General features: G+C 42.4%; 1 protein-coding gene across 7 annotated transcripts in view; it reads right to left on the bottom strand.

Annotated features, from left to right (window-relative positions):
* Window positions 1–3,210: 3,210 nt before the first annotated feature.
* Window positions 3,211–21,123, bottom strand: part of SLC43A3 (solute carrier family 43 member 3) — a 64,364-nt gene continuing 46,451 nt past the window's right edge. For all 7 annotated transcript variants that reach the window (XM_089520609.1, XM_089520605.1, XM_089520606.1 and 4 more), the window contains exons 5-13: window positions 20,766–20,842; window positions 20,109–20,201; window positions 18,008–18,147; window positions 16,944–17,098; window positions 14,242–14,424; window positions 12,010–12,129; window positions 11,711–11,897; window positions 9,817–9,940; window positions 3,211–6,842 (exon numbers count right to left, since the gene is read on the bottom strand). In XM_089520609.1, coding sequence (XP_089376735.1) covers window positions 6,684–6,842; window positions 9,817–9,940; window positions 11,711–11,897; window positions 12,010–12,129; window positions 14,242–14,424; window positions 16,944–17,098; window positions 18,008–18,147; window positions 20,109–20,201; window positions 20,766–20,842 — 1,238 coding nt within the window. In that variant the 3' untranslated portion in view covers window positions 3,211–6,683. The remainder of the gene's footprint in view (window positions 6,843–9,816; window positions 9,941–11,710; window positions 11,898–12,009; window positions 12,130–14,241; window positions 14,425–16,943; window positions 17,099–18,007; window positions 18,148–20,108; window positions 20,202–20,765; window positions 20,843–21,123) is intronic.

Genomic DNA, 21,123 nt, shown 5'->3' on the forward strand with positions numbered 1-21,123 from the left:
TATTAGGAAAAAAATATTGTGAAATCTCAAGCATTTGTTTTCATTTTCTTGAAATGTTGTTAGGAACTTCTTATGTCCATGACCTGTGAAGACAGTGCTAAACGCCCCTGAATGAGAAAGCACTGGGAATAATGTTAAAAGTCTGTATGATTTACAAAATTACAAGCTGGCTTTTTAAAGAAAAGCAGAATTTTGCAGCAGGAAGCACACTGGTAGTCTTGCTTCAGGTTACTCAGGAGTTTACCTTCTACTGAAACAGATCACTGATCCATCTTGCTCAGTATTGTCTGTACAAGTGATGGAGGGATGCTCATATAGGGGATAAATCTGGCCTGCCAGTATGACTGGACCCTGCAGCATACAAATGTGTGCATCATCTTGGAGCCAATTCCTTCCCAGTGTAACAACATGGACCGTTGCAGCTTCTCAAACCAATTCCAATTGTGCTAAACTCACAGCTATCTCTGTCTCAAATTCCCAACTGCCTACTCTTATATTCTGATAGTGGCCCGGTACATACGAGCAGGAAGCGGCATTCTAGGGTTTGGGAGTGCACAGCAACTGCACGCTCCTGAACCTACACACGGGCCACCATGATGACGCAAGCACGGTGCAGTGTCAGCATGTCACAGCACTGCGTTCACGTCATTGACACACACCAGGGCTCCAATGGCGCCTTGACAACGGCACCAAAAGGAACTGCATTTTGCAGCTTCTTTTTGGGGCAGATCATTGTTGCAGCTGTGTGGGTGCTGCGGCAACAATCCAGGATAGAAAGGAGTGATGTCTCACCGTCCTTTCCTGCCTGTCTGTACCAGGCTAGTCCTCCCAGCCCTGATCTCAGACCCAACTCTACAGGTAAACTACTACTTCAGGAATAACATCTCCTAATCATAAGTTTCTACTGAAGAAACATTCACTTTTACTGTTAACATTGACAATCAATCCATCGATTTGGCAAAGGATGGTCATCTGTATTGTAAATCTTTTGGGGTATTTGTGGCTTGTGCCATGACAGCAATATCTGTGTGTGTCCCCTTCTGGGAACTATGGCATGTATATATATTGCTACAAGCTACCGGCATTTAATTGCTACTTTGGCATCCACAAGCATGGCTGTGCATGCAATTCCCTAGGGGAAGTGAAGAAAAACAAAATGTTCTATGCTGTTTTCTTTGACCATGCCACTGAAACATCTGTTTGGGAGAGGTGAGTCCTCTTACCACATTTTCTTGTTTTCTGAAGTGTCTGACATACAGCCAGAAGACCCACTCTTTGTGACAGGCTTGCATACAGATAGAGAATTCAGATATCACAATGGAATTTTGGGTTGCCTTTATCCATGGGCTGATATCATGAAGGAGAAACACTGAATACTCCCACCCCCATCATGATGCTGGCAGAAGCTTAATTTAGAATCAGCTTCCAGATTACATTGTAAAATTTGGCCCAGGAGCAAGTGCGCTTGCAGGAAATGACAGTCAGTGTTGAGAACAAGGGCCATAAATACTCTTCAGTAGTTTGCATGCTCTGAGTCACAAATATAAACATCCGGTGTGTCAACCAAATTGTCCCTAAATTAAAACCATGGAGTCCTGTTGGTGAATTACAATGACATAAGTTGAACCACAACTCATTCTGTTGGTCATTGCAGACTGAAAATTTCTACCAATCACACAGACCAAAATCTCTTCAATCCACCTTTTCTCAGCTGCAACCCCCTCCAATCTGGGCATTTTCTGGTCAGTGAAAAGCAACAGAAGCATCCAGGTGTGGTAGGCCCTTGGTTTCCACTGGAGTTTGGTTCCAGGTTCCCAAGGGATACCCAAATCCACAGATGTTCGAGTCTCATCAAATGCAATAGTGTAGTAAAATGGTGTCTCTTATATAAAATTGCAAAATTGAGGCTTGCTTTTTGGAATTTATATGTACAGTATATATTTTAATATTTTCAAGCTGTGAATGATTGAATCAGTGGATAATGAATAGATGGATAAGGCAGGCCAACTACATTTTCATTTAGTTATTGTTAACTGTCATCAAGTCAACTTCAACTTATGGTGACTCTATCATCAACAGCTCAGCTCAAATCTTGCAGACTCAGTGCCTTAGCTTCCTTGATTGAATCTATCCACCTGGAATGCAGTCCTCCTTTTCTCCTACTGCCTTCAACCATAACAAGCCTTTTTGTTTTTTCTAGTGAGTCGTGTCTTCTCATGATAGGGTCAAAATACTCATTTGGCTATCTTGACTTCTAGGGAGAGTTCAGGTTTGATTTGCTCTTGGACCCATTTATTCGTCTTTTTAGCAATCCATATCAATTCTATAGAATTCTTCTGCAGAATTCTGTGGAATTCTAGGGTTTGTAGTTTAGTAAGGCCCAAGAGCCCTCTGGCTGAGAATTCTCAATGCCCCTCTCTAAACTGCAAATCCCAGGATTCTATATGATGTTGCCATGACAGTTAAAGTGGAATTATAGTGTCATAACAATGTAGTGTGATTGGGTCCATAAATACAATAGGTTCTGAGTACTTGACAGAAACCACCACCATTCCATATGCCTTCCTAATAAGGTTAACTAAAAATCTATGACATAGATCCTATGATCTGACTGAGGCCATCCAAGTCATGGGAACGCACAAACCTTTGACGGGCAAAAATAAAGATCAAATAAATCTGTTAAGTAGAAAGGAACATTTGCACAGTGCATTTGGATTGGTAGTGATGGGACTATCTGTCTGGAGCTGCTTAGGTTCACAAGATTTTTCTAGGTAACAGTCATAGGCACAAAAGACTGTGTATCACAGAGAAGATTCTGAGAATAGTGGAAAAGTTGGCATACAGCATTTTCAACATGCTCCACTGCACTTCATAATTCTAACTGGTCTCCCTAATTTTCCAAGGTACACGAAGGGATTCACATTACACCATCATTGTCCTGGATATCTTTCTACCACAAAGTTTTCACACACTAAATTATAACAATTGATGGCATAAAAGTAGTTCACTGAATCAGGGGTGTCACTTGGGAGATGCATGGGGTTTGGGCCACACCAGATGACACCTTAAGGGGAGGTGACGCCACTGCTCCCCAAACATCTGCCTTTGGGCAGAAACAGGCTGTAGTATTCATCTGTGTCCCTTTAAAATGATGAAGAGATGGTGTGAGTGGGCTGAGACTCAATGGGAGGAGAAAGGAGAGGCCCCACGTTCTTTTTAAAATATAAATTTTTAATTTTTTTTTACATGTTATTTTTTTTAAAAAATTAAAAACTATTTTAAACTTTTCTTTAAAAACATCACATCTTACCAAATTGTCACTTTAACTACATGAAACTATGTACATCTAAATACATTTAGGTTGTGTATGATATTGTAATTTAAAGGTATAATTTTAATTTTCCCAGTTGTTTATGTCACAACTATTGCCATTAAATTCTGAGATATATGAGAATAACATTTTATAAGTAATATTAGCACAAAAAGCATTCCTAAGGATTCTGTATGGAGGGGTATGAAAAGAGGTCAATAGGGGATGACATCATGAAATACCACACTAGGTGACACCAACCCTAGTGACATCACTGTACTCAGTCCAATCCCTTGCTTCATAAAGAGGGTTGGTCTACTGCTCTGGATAACTGTTATGACTAGGATGTAAACAGATTTTCTGAGCCATCCCAACATAGAGGGAAAGAAGGTTGTCATACAGTGTTCTGGCAGACATTGTTAAATCAGAGGCAGGTAACTAAAGCCCTCCTCAAATTGCTGGGCTCCCATTGATCCTCACTATAGGTTATGCTGGCTAGGGCTGCTGTGTTGTGCGGTTCCAATGACATCTGGAGGGCCACTATCACCCATATCCTTGCTAAATGCATGTGATGGAGTACAAGAAGAAACTCAAAAAGCTCTGAGAAAAATACCTGGAGAAAAGCTTTCAGCACTGACCTTCACACTGGGGAACATAGGACATAAAAAAGAACTTTATGGCCAGATCCTCTCAGTGCACTATGGTTGCATAACTACACCAGCGTAGGTGATGGTAGCAGGAGAAAAAAAGGCCATGGGCACTGCAGCCAAGAAGAAAGACATTGGAGAAACAAGTTGTTCAGAGCTGCCTGAGATCTTACATCAAGCTTCCACAATGCAACGCTCCACCCGGCCATCTATTTTTTTTACAAAGGTTATCCTGTAGCTCAGGGGTGGGCAACAGCATGGGGACCAAGAGCCAGCACACCCCTGGACTGCACCCCCTACACAGAGACAGACAGACAGACAGACACGTTTCCTATTGGGAAAATAAGAAAGTTTAGTTAAAGGAACTGTTTCCAGATCAGGTGGATGAGAGGATTATTCTTTCTCACTTGCTAAAGGAGATAGGATAAGGAATATTTCATGTAGCCAACTTGCTTCTTGCCAGAAAGTGGGTGCAGAATGGATCAGAGGGTGAGCCCTAGCATCACTACAACGGGGAGGAAAGAAAAAAGCTAAGGCTCCATCTGCACTGCAGAAATAATGCAGTTTGACTCCACTTTGACTCCACTTTGACTGCCATAGCTCAATGGTATGGAATCTTGGGATTTGTAGTTTGTTGTGGCACCAAAGCTGTGACAGAGAAGAATAAATATCCCATAAAGCTATAAATCCCAGGATCCCATAGCACTGAGCCATGGCAGTTAAAGTGGTGTCAAACAGCATTATTTCTTCAGTGCAGATGCAGTCTAAATATGGAGCTGAAGGCTTTCACAGCCGGCATCCATAGTTTTTTGTGGATTTTTTCAGGTTATGAGGCCATGTTCTAGAAGAGTTTATTCACAAGCATCTGTGGCTGGTCTCTTCAGAGCTGCTGGTGAAACATCAGGAATAAACTCTTCTAGAACATGGCCTCATAGCCAAAAAAAAATCACAAAAAAACTGCAGTCTAAATAATACATAGACTCCTGGAGTCTGCAAGATGCAGTAATGTATCAGTTAAGGAGATTATCACACTGGGGTCATTTTCACAACTATCGTGCTCTTCCATTCCATGTAGTTTCATATTGGGTTCTTATTCATGGGAATTTATTGTTAATGTGAAGTCACACAATAATAACAATTTCCAGGCATGCTGACCATGGGATGATCTTAACGTTGTGTGATAATCTTCACTCAATAACGTTTTAATGCTACTACTGTGCCACTTTTTACCCCCAGTGTGATAATCTCCTAATCCAATGATGGCGAACCTTTTAGAGACCAAGTGGCCAAACTCAAAGGTGTTTTCACACCTGGTGTTACCCACTGCCGGGGAGGGGGGGCAACTCCTGGGGATGGGACTTCTGCTTTCCATGGGTGGGACTTCCATGGGTGGGACTTCCCCAGAGACAGCTGAAGGCCTGGGAGGGAGGGGGAAGAGGAGGAACAGGCGTGCGTCTGTTCCTCCTCTTCCCCCAGCCTCCCATCTCACCACATGCCCTTGTAAATGGCTTTGCATGTTAGAGAGGGCACACGTGCCATAGGTTCATCACCATGATCCTAATCCTTGCAAATTGAAGCAAGCTGCTGCTTTAATATCTGAGCTGAAGATCTGTACCCAACCCTTTCCTCTTGCCTGGAGCTAAGCCCCCAAAACTGGTGAATTCACATCCTTTTCTCTTATCTGGAAAGGACCCATGAATATAATTCATATAATTAAACTCATATAATTAAAGACTAAAAGGAGTGGTGCTTGTTTTTGTAATGGTGTTCAAATCAATAGGTTCTCATTCAGATAACTAGAGTTGTGGTTTTCTGTCAGAAACCCCTGAAAATGAAGCAGGTAGTCCAGAGTTCTCTATAAGATTAATACTCAAGGTTAACATAAAAGAATGGGAACTCTATGCTGCCAAACTATGAATTTCAGTATATTTGGGTCATTTTTTACTCATTTCTAACTTAGCACTGGGCTTCCCTGAATCACCGCCATCTGCTTCCTGGCATGTGTAAACTAGTATTTATTTCCATAACTATTTTTTAAAACAACAACAACAACATTTTTATTGAAGTGTTTTAATGGCTTATGGGTTTTGTCTTCCATTTTTAAATATCTATTCCTCTTCTGTGGGACTGAGTATAAACTGTGGTTGTTTAAAAAATAAAATCAGAACATATCTTTAAAAATCCAAAACCATGAGGATATGTGGTTTTTCAATTAATTCGAGACTGTATGTGGTGAGAAAATAGAAATGTGAAGAATGCCACTTCAAAAAGTTAGATTTTTCTGACTTGTTAAACATTCTAACTAGAAAATGTTAAACTAGCTCTGGTACTAGCATTTTTACATGACCCACAAAATATAGTTCTGCAAAATATCAAAATAAAAATAACTAAAATACATCTTAATTCTTCCATATCAGAAGAATACAATGCGAATATAATGCCTAGAAAAATAATGTTATATAAAGAAGGAGCTATGAAAAATCTGGTTGTTGAAACACAGAAGTGAAAATCCAACCCAAAGTTATATGCTTCAGCCATATGTTCCAAGGCAATGAAGCATGGCTGACAGTTTGGGATTGGGGGCAGGGTTTTGCTGGGAGAAAGTCTCACAAGGGTTATCCTCACAGTATGCTTTTTTATTCCCTTTACAAGTCCTCTTCTTCTTTGTTGTCTTCTTAAAGTTCCCTTTTTGTTAGGAGGTTTCCAAAGTCTATGTAGTAAAGGGCTCAAATGGAAGACTCCAGACCAGGCTTCTCTGCAGTCAAGGCTGGGGTGGTCGTGCTGTGTGCTGCATCCCGCTCCTTCTGTCGCCTCCTGCACTCTCGCCAAACCATGAAAGGATTGACCAAAGCCAGCAGCATTAAGACTATGAGGCCAATATTCACCTGAAAGAAAGGAAAAGGAAACCATACAAAAGATCAAGATCCCATTTTACACTGGAAGAACGTACATTTCCATAGACACATTTCAACAAGCACACTTACAGAGAAGGTCTGGATGAGTTAGTGTCATTCAACTGTGCTATAGCATGAGTTTACTTCCTGACCAATCAGTGGCTGTTTGGGTCAAGCATGAACCTGCACTTTGGTGCCATCTGGCAGCCATTGCACAGCCTGAAAAACAGTGTTGTAAAAGGAGCTAGTGGGTACTCCTTGCGTCAGTCAATGTACATATGCAAGCCTAAGTGTCCCTTATATTAGTGTAAGGCGTGGTACAGACTGCCAGAAAGCGGCAGTCTGGGGCCAATTTTAGGGCTCGGGAGTGTGGAGCAACCGCTTGCTCCTGAGCCTTACCGTGCGCCAGCGGCACCATCATGGTGCAGCCCCAACCACATGGGGGCTGCCACGATGACACAAGCCATGATGAAATGTCGCACTCATGGTGCCTGCCATGGAAACGAAAAAGATCCCACTTTCAGTGGGTTCTTTTTAGTTCTGACGGCGGCTGCACCAACCAAACACCGCGACCTCCATCAGAACTAAAAAGACCTGGTAAAAGTGGGTTATTTTTAGTTTGCGTGGCAGGCACCATGAATGTGATGTTTCATCATGGTAAAAACGGGCAGCTCCAGCCTGCCCTTTCGGGGTGGTCTGCCGAGCCCCACCTTCACAGACAGATTTAAGCCAGTGACTTCAACACCTAAGAATCTTCTTTTCCGGGGGGGGGGGGGGGGCACACTGTTGCTCACAGATGTTCTAGAGCTTAAATTGAAAATAGTGAGTTGCGGTCTAGACCTGAGGTGAAATACCTCAGGTTGTGTATGATGAGCTCACATAATCTGCTGAGCTATGTGTAGACATCAGAGATTCATCAGGAACAGAAGGGCTCGAGGAAAAGAGTGGAAGGCCCATACTTCCAGCCAATTACACACTGTAACCTTCAATTCACAGACAATATTAAGCCACTGGTCTGCCATACCTGACATAAATAGCAATGCTAGGATCACAGCCATTTAATTTTGACTAGGGAGCTAAAATGGACTATCCAATACAGTTCGAAGTTCAAGGTTGACCACACATTGGTCTAGTTTGATTCAGAGAGGCAGGTAACAAAACAAAAAAAAAGAACAATAAAAATGCTACAAAGCAAGTCACAAGTAAAAACGTACCAATAACACCCTAAAACTCCCTCCCACCCTAAAATGACGTTAAAACAACAATTCCCAATAAAATGCTCCCAATAAAATAAATCAGTATTCCACTTGAAACGACTAAAATACAGAGAAGCTTATAAATGAAATGAAATGAAATGTTAGTCTCTATTGTGTTTCTAGAAGATACTAGATCTGGTTCAGCCTTCGTTGAAACTTTACAAACATTTGGATAGAAGAGGAATTTTTGGCAATGACATCTGCAAAGCAAAGGCAAGAGAAGCTCTATCTGCCAAATTTCTTTCATGTACATAATGACTAAGATGACCCATGTCCCCTTCTACAACTGATCACCCTTACTGAGTATAAAATAATCCAAATGACTCCACAGTGGCAAGATAATTTGAACTTCAGGCTACTGGATCCATTTCCACTATGCTTTGCTACATTTAGCATCCTCTTTAGCCCAATGACCAAATTCAAATCAAAGAGACTGTCAATGGTGGGCAGGGACAATGGCAAAAATATCAGCACGTATTGTCAGGGATTTGAAGGGTTAAATACACAGCACACAGGGAAATGCTTGATGTGTGTGTGTTTGGCCATGAGCATTCAGCAGAGTGGCAAGGCTGATCAAGCTCAGCTGAAGCTCATTGGCTCAAGGACACTTCAGTGTCCAAGTGCACGTAGCCATGGATGATGAAACCATGTGTCTAGATTGCACAGGAGACACATGACATGGTTACACACCTGAACTCACTGGGTTTGGGAGACCACATGGTCTGGAGACTATATAAACCCAGGGGTTGCAAGGGATTGCTTGTGGGTTTGTAGTAGGAGTTGGATTGGTATGGTTTGGAGTTTTAGAGATCTAGTTTTGTATAATAGCACTGTGAATAAAGAGCACTTTGGGAGACTTAGTTTCTCTGGTGGTTTATCAGAAGAAGCTATAGCATCGGTTTGCTGTGTGTCCCCGGAGGTTCCTGCATTGCTGCAGTTCCTGGAAGACATCCAGTTGCTGTCATCCCAACTTGGACTTTGGAGCCACGCTTCGGCTTCTGGAAATTTGCCAGCTCTGCTCCAAGGGTCTGATTTAACCCCAGGACTCGTTTGAGTTGCTGATAGTGGTTGTTGGACCCCAGCAGTTGCGCTGACACGTATTAGCTTAAAGCATTTGTTGCCAGTAATGCAGCCATAGGAGAGGCCTTTCAACCTTTTTATATGAGGGAAAGCTCCATACGAAAGCTAGGAGACAATGAAATGATGGGGTCACGGGGACAGGGAAGGGGATTTGCCCATCTGGGGAATCCCAGGAGGGACAAATTTGGGCCCAGAGCCTGGGATTGCTCATCCCTACCCTACAAAATGCTACCAAACTTCATTTTCCACATAATGGACAGGATTCTTCTGTTGGTGACATATACATATGTTAGCCTCTTTTTGGACAGAGCATAGGAATCAAACCCTTTGTCCTGAAACTGTCAAGCCCTGGGAGAGGCAACTTGGTTTTGCTGATCTCACCTTTTGTGTTTTACTCCCCCTTTGACCTGAAAGCAGCTGCTGCTTCATATCTGAAATTCCTCCCACCTCCATCCCATCCCTACCAATAAGCAGCAGTTTCAGAACCCTCTCCCTGGACTTGACAGCTACTCAGATGAGGGGAGCAATATACTCCACCTGCTCAGTGTAGGATCTCAGCCAGTAGATTCCCATTTGAGATTGTGACTGTTGCACAGTAAAAGAGATCCACTGGGGTATAAAACACTCACATAAAAGGGATCTTCTTTGAGTAGGCCCTTGATGAGTGAAAAGAAGGGATACTGCAGGAGAGACACCACAGCTGAGAGTCCCATTATCAGACCATATAGCTTCCCGAAGTGTTCCAGGGGGAAACTGCAAAGACACAGAGGGGGAGAAAATAAACGTTTATGGAAAAAGAGGAAGTCCATGGAAAAGTGGAATGGCCTTACTAACTGACCTTTTCTTTTCCTCAGCTTCACTGTGAATTGCTATTGCCCTGCATTTTCTCCACCTCTCTTTTTAACTATTTTTGGAAAGTAGTGTCTTTCTAAGGATGCTGCCTCCCTTGTAAGGTCAGAAAACAATGCAGAATGCTTGCTTGCTGCATCTACAATATTTCCTGATCCATGACCTTGGCAAGTGTGATGTTCAATAGATTTTATGCATGGATTTTTATACAGAAAGGTCTGCACTTAATGTAATTTAACAATTATTATTATTATTATTATTATTCCCTGCCCTTTTCCCAAAACTGGGTCTCAGGACAGCTCACAACATTAAAAAAACTACAATTAAAAGCATAAAAAATAGTACATTAAAATTATTACAATATTAAAACAAGTTACATATTAAAAGAATAAAATACAATTAAAAAGATAAAAATGTTAAAAATACTTTAAAACAATACAATGCCACCCCATCTCATGCTTTCTGTTCTGTCTAAACAGGAAATGTACTTTTAACTCAACTCATCAGCACAAAAGAACCACCACCACCCCACAAGTCTACACACTTACAATGACCTGTCCTCACAACCTATTTTCTACAGTGTGTTAAGCTGAATACAACAGTCATTTCTCCACACTGCTGCCAGCATAGATGAACTGCAAAACAGAATCATTACAAAGCTGGATCAGTAGCTCATCTAACTCAGTATTCTATGTTTGACAAGAGACCTGCCACAGAAGGATATCTAGAAAAACAGCAGTTGGGCTATGAACTCTGGAAGTTGCCTTGGAAGTTGAATTCTGTGTGATTGTGTGTGTGCGTATGCATCTGTGCATGCCCTCAAGTCACCCAGCAACTTACTGTGACTCCATAAATTTCACAGAGTTTTCTTAAGCAAGGAATACTGACTTTCTCTGAAATTTAGCTTTAAGCATCTGGTATTCATTGGTGGTCTCCAATCCAACTACCAATGAGGGCTGACCCTGCCTAGCTTCTAGGATCAGGTGGGATTTGCTGCCTTTATGGTATTTAGGTAGTCTGTATTGAATTCTGAAAACACAGCCATCATCATCCATGAATATTTATAGGCAAAAAAAATTACAATCTTTTAAACACCCATAAACCAGAAAGAGTTTGTGTGGAGACTCCAGTGGACAAGAGATGACTGATTGGCTTTTACAAGACAACCATTCCTGTCGCCTTCCCACCCCTGCCCCTGCAATCAATCTGAGTATCATTCAATACCAAAATTGCAATCCTACATTGTGCTTATTGAGCACCATTCTCTGCCAACACAGTTCCTCCTGACTATCCTTTCCTCCAACGTGGAATGCAGTCTTCAAGTCCTGAAGCACACCCTACAGCTACTTAGTGGCCAGGGGACAGACAAGGAGCACCTGGGCAGCAGTTCAGCAGCTGAAGGTGAATGTCTGCTTTTTTCTAGCTCCAGAAGTATAGTCAGACACTATTGTGGCATGTTCTAGCAACTAGAAGTTGGATTCTAGTTAGATTGTTGCACAAGGATACTGAAAACCTCCTCCTGCAAGATCCCCAAAATGACATACACTGGAGAAACCCCAGGTGATACCAGTGTATGTCACCAACAGGATTCCAGCCTAGGTACCAAGAAATCCTTCTCTCTTTTCATCCTTTCCTTTCCATTTTCCCATCTTCACTAACCAACCAATTACTTACGCAATAGCCAAGAAGGCAGCATTGCCACCATAGAGGAAGGAGCGGCTCAGAACCTGCAGGATGAAGGTGGCATATTGTACAGGCAGCACTGGAATGGAGGCGCAAACTGAGAATGCAATACACTGCAACACAGTGATGACCAATGACAGCACACAGGAACGCAAGTCTGCAAGTGAATCTGGTACTTCTGAAAGACAGACAGAGAATGCACCTGGAGCAAATTCAGAATGAGACCGAGGGCCTTTCAGAGCGCCAAAGGCCTTGGTTGGGCAGTTTTAAAAGTTCTCAAACACACATACCCGGGGAACTCCCCTGCTTTTTCTGTCCACGTTTGTGACGGTCAAGGATAAGTCCATTCCAAGGGGCACAGAGGACTCCACATAACTGAGTGAAGGCAAAAGCATTGGTGTAGTGGCTCACTGTTGATGGGAAAAGAGAAATTCAAGACAACAAGGAGTACTGCAAGGAGTCTTCATTATGTCAGGATTTCCATACATAAAACCCATGCTAGATGTCAATTTGAGTCTAGAAAGAAGTAAAGCCTAGGCTCCTTAGTTATCCAGATTGAGAAGCACCACCTCTTGCTTAAGAAAAATGCCTTACAACAGGAATGACACCAAGGGGAGGGATTTCCTCTTGACTCCAAAATGAGCCATGTCTGGTAGGAGGTTCTTGCCAATACACGTATCCAAGCTTTTACAATTACACTATTGGGAATTTATGGCTCAGTACAGACCACCAGGATGCAATGTCCTGATGGTGATAGTAGGGCTCAGCAGCGCACACCAAAGAGATGCTGCCGAGCCCAACGATGTACAGGCAGCGCCATTACAGTGCCGCCCCACCCACACGGGGGTGTGTGTATGACGTGTGGGCGTTGCAGTGCCCACACATCATGCATAGGAAGAGATGTTGTAAGGGCTCCGCAAAAGGAGCCACTCTAGGCAGCTCCTTTTTTGGTCCGCAGCGTTGCCGCATGGTTTGGTTGCTGCGGCAAGGCTGTGGACCAAAAATGTGTGGTCTGTACTGCCCATTTGGTCTGTACTGCCCCTATGTCAGCTATTCATTTCATTCATGGACAGAGGCACCCTCTCAGGCAAGAACTGGGACCATGCTTCAATCTCAAAGCCTGTGAAAAATGGTATCTCTGAGAACTTTCCTGAGGTGAGGCAGACTTCCTCTCCTGCCAAGAGAAACAAAAGGGAGAGGTAGGACCAAATTCATGAAAGAAAAAAATAAGAAGCAGACCTCAGAATTGTGTTAAATATATATATGCCCATGGTCTTGCATTGGGAAATTCAGTGTAAAGTTACAACTAGGCAGAGCTATGCCTATCTCACCTGCCACAGGACTCACATGTCTCTTGTGGGGGTCCCAGGGGATGCCTTTGTTCTTGTGCACCTAGTTATAGGAACATAGCTAGATGCTCTTCTGCTGGCCAACAAATGGCTGTGTGGGATGAAGCAGGAAACTGTGCAAGAAGACTGGTACCAGCAGGAGCTTCATCTCGCCCTGCAGGCTCCAGTTGCTACTACACAGCCATAGCATTGCCACCTTATTCTCCCATTCCCTTCCCCCTTCCCCTGACTGGCTCAGAAGAAGAAAAAGGAAAGGAGGAAAGCAGAGATGACCTTGATGTTTATCACACTATACTCTTAAAGTGCTACTATTCCACTTTGACTCCTCTAGCTGCCTCCTGTTGCATTCTGGGATTTGCAGTTTTAAGGAGGGGTATTTAGAATTCTCAGGCAGACTTCTCTGATAAACATCCTTGTGTTGTGTGCCGATTGTGTGGCGGCTTGAGTCTAGGGCCAGGCAGCACAGTGGAACTTCGCTTCCAAGCAGCCTTGAGAGAATAAAGAGAGTCCCTTTACTCTCTAGGACTGTTTGGAAGCCTCCCTCTCTTCACACCAGATTGGGGTGGGGGGGGAGAAGAAAAAGAGAGCTCTTAGCTTGGTACAGGTACTACGGTTGAAACATAATGAAAGAAAAAGTGCAATGATTAATGTGTTGAATTTACATAATTAGAATGCAAATTAATAATATATATAATTATAATAATTTCATTAATATGCAAATTAGATGCCCAGATATGAGGGGCTGGAATATGGCCTCTCTCTCTATAGATAGATAGATAGATAGATAGATAGATAGATAGATAGATAGATAGAGATATATAGAGAGAGAACTGAATAGTTCAACACACTATGAACTACAGCAAAACCTAACATTTGATTCAGAAGCCTAACGATTTGATTCATTGAGTATTTCTAGTCAGAAAACATCTCCTCTAACTCATTTTTCTCTCTCTGCATTTTTCTGGTCTGCTGCCCCATATCCATTCATCTCAGTAATTCTTTATTCGTCTCCACGTGCAACTTTTCATTTTGTTTCTGCCACTGTCTAAATACATTATTCCTTCTTTCATGTCTAATTTTGGTTGTGGATCCCATTCTCTTACCCAAACCAATTGCCATCTGACTTTTTCCCCCCACCCACCTGCCCCCCAGATTCTCTGGGTTCTTCCATACCAAGCGAGGCATTTTTATCAGCCAGTTGTATCAGCATAGGGTTGAGTGTTCCAATGAAGAGATAGTGGCGCAACTGCATCACTGACAGCCATATCATATGCCAGAAAAACAATTGAGAGAAGACACAGCTCCAGAAGGAAACAGCAGCTGGCTCCTTGAAGTCTGATGTTGTTTCAGTATGACCTAAAAAGAAGGATGCAGGTGGGCTGATGTACAAGTGAAAGACCATTTTGTGAATAAGTTTCATGCCACTGACTAGACTGTATTATTTTTATGAACATTGTAAACAAAGATTAGCTGAACATGTAGACATCTAAAGAACAGAGGTTCAAGTTGATTTCAGCCCAGGTAAGGATGGTTTTAGGAGCTGTATGATGTTAAATGTGCATACATTTCTCTCATGAATTTAGGCAATAAATTCATACATCCTGGAGAGCCAAACAGAGTGAAAAATTATGACATTTAGTTTAATTCTGTCTTCCTGCACACTGAAAAAAGAGAACAGCTGGATGTTGTAGGCCAAAATTCCATGGGGCTTTATTTTTCAGCTTGGAGTACACAACCTATAGCCCTGGGTTCACATGTAGTCATAGGCTGCTTACTGTTTAGTCAATGAAACTCCCTTCTCTCCACCATGGATAGGACTCTGTCCACTGGCTTCCATAAGATTGAAGCAGCTAGTACATACCCTCCAATTGTCCTACTTTGCCAGGGATGGCCTTGGTTAATTATCTTCTCTTCCACTTTCTCAGTTGCTTTTAAGAAGTTCTGGTTTCTCTCCCATCTTCCTACTTTCCCCCTTTGTTTTGTGCTTAAATTGTTGCAAACTGGTTTCAAAGCGCAAATGTAGTTTGCATTCAATTAATAGGAGGGAGAAAAAATTAGGGGTTTTGCCCTGCCCAATAGACTCATTTGGTTTGGTTTTTTCCTTTTATTCAGGCTTTTGTAAACTTACTGCATAAATGTCAGGGTTTCTCTACTTAAAACAGTAACTTTGGAGATTATCATACTATCAATTTAGCACAAACCAATTGGCATAGTTCTGATTTGGCAACAGTCCTGACCATATGATGCAGTGCACAAACCGCTGTTATCCTGTGTTAAAACTGCCACTTTTTATTTATAGGTAGAACCCATGAATGACCACAATTACACACTAACAATACAAACACTGTACACACCATTGTTGCACAATCTCATGAGCTTGTTGGCGTGAGACTTTACCACTCCCTCACTTCTAGTGATGCCGAAGTTGCACAATTATGCGTGTGCAGCTTTTTTTTTAAAGGTCACAATCTCAAAAATGCTGTTAGTTCCTGCTGCTCTTATTGTGAATACATCCCAGTTTTCAGGGGAAAGTGCGATCTAACGCATGACTGTAGCACTAAGGTAGTGGTTTCACCTATTATCACTTATCATGGTGTGATAATCTTCTTTCTGTGTTGCTTCTCACTAATAAGTTTTGCCCTCTTGTTGCCTGATCACATCCTTTTAAGCACACTTCGATGCTGCTCAGCCACATATGTCCTGTTTTTCATCTACAAAATCTTGGAGGGTATAGCTAGTAACAGCAGTTAAACAACAATCTCTGGGAAAGCATGCTAAGATATGGAACGGGGAATATTTGTCTGTGTTCACATGCATGCAAATGCATGCCCCTGGATTCCCACTGACAATGGATACAACTCTCAGGTTCAAAACAACTGGTCCCCCTTGCTCTAAATGGAATGGTGGGGATGGCGGCCTGGCTGGGAATTATTAGTACCTAGATTGTGAGGGAGGAGTGATGGAGGTGGAAGAGAGCAGTTTAATTCATGATAGCATGGTAGTGAGTGCCTTCACTGCTGGTGTATCTGTTCAGAGAAGTATGGTGTAGAAAGCACACTCCACATTGCCTGACAAATACTGCTAAGACAGTAAGTAACATGAGCCTTGCATCACGATTATAGTACAACTAGTCAGTAAAGTCTAATGTGTCTTGACTAGAATCTACTGAATAGACACACAGAGACGTGAAGCAGGTGAAACCTCTCAAACCTCCAGGAATTGCCCACTCCTGAACAGGCTGCCTCCCCAATATAAATGAGGCAGCGGTCTCTGCAGAATTCCTGTATAGCAAATCACAGCAAGTTAGCTAGAACACTGCTACTCAAAGTGGTGGCCCACAGACCAGTGCCAGTGTACAAGCTGTCAACTGCCAGTCACCAAAACAGTTTCAAAGAAAGAAAGAAATAACTTTAGCCAGTGAGCACAAATATCCTTGGAACACTGGGAGGTGGGAATTGCTAGTGCCCCACAGCAGCTAGCTAAAGACTCGAAACAGATGGGGGGGGGGGGGGAAACGGTGCCTTCCGCACAGTATGGGGGTGTGTCGATTAGATGATGCACACCTCCAAACTGTGTGGAACAAGTGCAGCTGTGCTGGGACTGCCTAAGGTGGCCCAAAAAGGAGCAGATAAAATATGCTCTTTGTTGTGCCTTGTCTGGGACCGTAGCAGCAAACGGAACTGATGCATCCAGCTGCTGCAGTCTGGTGATTATTAGGATGAGAGGAGCCTCTGGCCACTCTTTTTGCCCTATCTGCTTCACCCCTAAGAAGCCTTGATCTAAAAAGACTAGGGTATTATCATTCTTGACTACTATGAAGATCCACCAGTTAGAATCTCTAACTATAAATGCTACCAACAAGTCTCAGTTCCTACCTTTGCTTGCAGTCACTTTTGTGGTGGCATGTTCTTCATTGAGTGCTGAATCAGGATGAAGATTTCTTGAGTCCTGGGCTTCATCATCATCCAGGCTCCTGGAACGTTTTTCTTCATAGGTACGATATGACTGGGACCTCCTCTGACAGCTCAGCCTGCAGGCAAAGGCAATTTGATTTACACCTGCCTCCTTTCAGACACCCTATTTCCCCACACTTCCCATACAAAGAGATAAAGCAGAAGTTCTACAGAAGATCAGAGAGTCAGTGACATCTAGATGCAAGGCAGTCTATCAATTATTTCAGACAATGCCCTAAAACAGGAAAATCACAAAGCCAAGTCAATAAAGTTTCCAAAACTTTTCCCCAAAACACATTAACTATAAATGGAAAATCAAATATGCAAAGGAGGAGGAGTCACAGGAAAGTGAAAATTCAGATGTGGTTTCCTCTCTTCACAAGAAGTTCTATTCATATTACATTCCAATTAACATTTTCTCTAGATCATACTGCTTTTCATTCCTTAAATGTTTTGTTTGTATAAATACAATGGAAATGGTGAAGTGAATTATTCACCAGATCAATATGTAGTTTCTTTATATACTTCCTTACAGGTAGGTTTCACAAAATACAGTGAGACTTAGGAGTTTATCACACGAGGCTAGTAAAGTGCAATTACAGTAGGATAATAGTGTCTGGCAGATACTTATCACATGACTTTGTGTCTTTCCTGTTGCTGCTTTGCATTTCTATCACTGGTGGAGAGCACCTTTTCATTGATCTTCCCCCCTCAATGAAAAGGTATGCTCTACCAATAACTTATCATGTAATAAATACTTGTCAAAGATGTTATTATCCTGCTGTACTTGCATTTTACTAGACTTGTGTGATAAACTCCTTAGAGATAAGCTATGGGTGGCATGAAAACAAGGCTAACTGTAGCCAACAGAGAGGCAGATTGGCAGACAGAGGGACAAGAAGGGAGAGGGGTTGACATTTGTTGAAAAAGGACACAGAAAGGAGGCAGCTGCATATCAGTCAGGGATATAGAGAAATGATGCTTACCCATACGTATATCCTGGGGGCAATGGATAAGGAATATGATGGCGGGGCATCAGGAAGAATGTGCGAACTATGTGCCAGGCACTGCAGGTTGACATGAAGAGGAACATGGTTCTCAACGAGAGGCCCTGCTCATACAGCAGCTGTAAGGAAACAGCAAACACCTGATATATCCTGGCTTATCTTTTTACTCTTTGATCACTGCCCTTCCTCAGAACCTCAGCAGAGGAATAAAGACTCAGTTCCCACCTGCTACAGTCTTCAGGTTTATCAGCTCCTTCTAGAAACTGCCATTGGATTTCTTTATTCGTTTATTTTAAAGTGAATGTTAAAGACTACATCTAGATTGGCCACCAAAGAATCAGTGGAGTTTACACCTTTGTAGCCTGCCACTACTGCCACCATCCCAGTTAAATCTCTCTCCAAATGGCCTTTCCTTCTGTTAAGTCCTTGAGAAGCCTTAGGTGGGGAGTTTCCTGCATGTGTTCCCAAAGAGTCTATAGCAGAAGGGGCTTCTGGTCTCTGCAGCTCCATTATTCATTCTGTTCCAGGAGGAACCATAAAAATCCATGCAGCATCAGCAAATCACACCTCAAATCCCTGACTGTGCAGAAAATTTCACTACAAGATGTCTTGAGGAAACTGAGTCATGAATTAGGGAAGCAACACAATCACACACATATGCAGGGCTGAGCCAAAGCTGGAAGAGAAACCTTTGGGATGAATCAAGTCTTCCACTTTTTAACCACAACTTTCTATTAAAGTCACACAACTATGCACATCCCCCCATCCCAGCTTTCATCATCTGATTGTTTCTTAATAGTCCACACGAGTTCGCTCATCAGATCATAGCAGTTTTTTAACTCAGTGCATAATTGGATGGTGTTGACAAAAATGCCTCCCAAACTCATTGCATACAATTAGGTTGCAATGCTAAACAGGGCAGACACTCCCCCTGTGTACTGTGGTCAATGTAAGTATAATACTGTGAATATTTCCAATAATCCATTCAGAAAGTTCTTGGGTCGATCAGCTGCATTAAAATAGGAAACACAAAAATCACCTAGTAGGTTCAAAGCAAAGGGTCTTTATTGGGCCCCTAACCAGAGATGGACTCCCAGGGTGGTTTGCTAGAAACACTGAATAAAAATAGATAACTAAAGACTCTGGATCAGAGATGTGATATCCAGCCTGAGCATGGTAGCATTGCCTTTTTGAACCACAACTCCAGATTCCTCAGAGATGCAGACACTGGCTCAGCCAGGTTCCTCTGCTGCTTGCCACCCTAATTAGAAGAGAGAGTGCCGGCAAACGGACTCAGCCAGTTCCTTGAAGAAGCTTTTCTCCAGGCTATGGCTAACTCCACAACTGATTTCATTCCTCTGTCATCTTACAGATCAGAGAAGGCAACAGAGGAAGGAAGTATCATTGGCTGGGGTCTTGAGGACTCTTCCTCTTGAGACTGCAGCTGAGTCCCAAGTGGGCTTCATTTCCCATTCCCATTCCCTGGTCAGGGCAAGGAAAAGAGAAAGAAAGCCAAAAGCTGACAATCACATATTTACTGTCCTGCCCAGTCTCTATTCTGAAAGAGCCAAAGCCTCATGGGAGAGATGGAACAGGTTATTTGGCTAAATTTTGCCAGCCAGCTGGAGATTTGCCATCCTTGATCTCCATCTTCAGTTGTTTGCCCCTTTAGGACTGCTGCTTGCTTTTTTTTTGGCCATAAAAACAGATAAAGGAATCCAATAGAACTCGGAAGAAGAAATTTCTAGAGAAGGCTGTCTTCTGCTCTCTGTCTAAAATATCTGCCAGTTCAACAGAAAGGTGATGATGTCTTAGCCCATCACATTCTCTTTCCATGTTAAAGATTATAGAGATTGTAATGGCTCTGTGCCTAGAGTGATGACCAAGCATCAGCAGTATTATCAAAGCACACACCATTTGAGACTGGCCATGCTGACTTGAGGAATCTGGGTGCTGTAGTCCAAACAGCAACTGAAAAAATTCACAAGAGCAGCAAAAATAGCTTGTGTGTTTTTGTTCTGTTTCAAATAAATTGCAATAAAACTCCTTCTTTCTTGTTCTTTAGAAAACAGACACCAACCTTAATGACAAGAAATACAGCAGAGGAAGAGTCAAAGGCCCCATTGTAGAGGGTAATGACAGTGGAGCGATGTTTTCCAAATAGGTTCCCAACCTGTAGAGAGAAAATTTAAAAGAGAAAGACAAATCAGCTTGTTCCTGGTAGGATCACTCCAAAAAGGTCTAATTCTCTGCCAGTGTGAAGAACTCAGAATTATCTTACACCAAACAACTACAGAGAAATAACCCCACTAACAGGTCAAAAGCAACTCATTCTTCCAACAGTGAACTAACATCTTCTATTGCTGTACCTGCTTTTTGCTCTCTCTGTGGGGAGGGCATGTGTGTGTGCGTGCGTGTGTGTGCATGTTTTTACGCTTCAGACTAGCCTTAAATATCTTTCAGCTTGCAAGTAAAACTCTGCACCTTTTCCCTCTGCTTTTCTTGGCTTATTTTTATTATCTCACAGAATGGTAGTCTAGAAGAAGGAAAATGGTACCGGACAAGCAATCAGTTGCTACAGATTCTGTAGCCATAGAAAATATCATTCAATAAGCAGAACAGTCCCACCCCTGCCCTGAAGTCATGAAGGTTCCTCTGTAAACAATCTCTGCCCTGAGTTCTCTATCACCCTGGCCCCCCAAAAAACCAAGATGACCAAATGGGCAGAGCATCTAACCTGCATATTGGTGAGGATAAGGAGGATACCACCAATAGACAGAAATGATAGTGCTGGGAATAGCATCACTGCAGTGGCTGCAAGAGGAGAAAAAATGTTAGTAGAAGGCTTGTCAAAGCCACAGGCCTATCACACTCACAAAATACAGACACAGATGGGTAGCATCTCACCTTAAGCAAATTTCTGGACCTTGCACATGCAGCAATATACTCAAAAGCCCAGTACCAAAATATGACCTGGATTCACATTCGGTGCTCATCTGCTACACAACTACGCAAAATGATCAAAATTATCCAAGGAATCTCATATATCATCCCAATGTAAATTTTGATGCCACATCAGAGGACTGAGAAGTTCA

Source organism: Sceloporus occidentalis, unplaced genomic scaffold (genome assembly GCF_023333645.1).
Source record: "Sceloporus occidentalis isolate IW3139 unplaced genomic scaffold, rSceOcc1.0.p SCAF_4, whole genome shotgun sequence".
Taxonomy (NCBI): domain Eukaryota; kingdom Metazoa; phylum Chordata; class Lepidosauria; order Squamata; family Phrynosomatidae; genus Sceloporus; species Sceloporus occidentalis.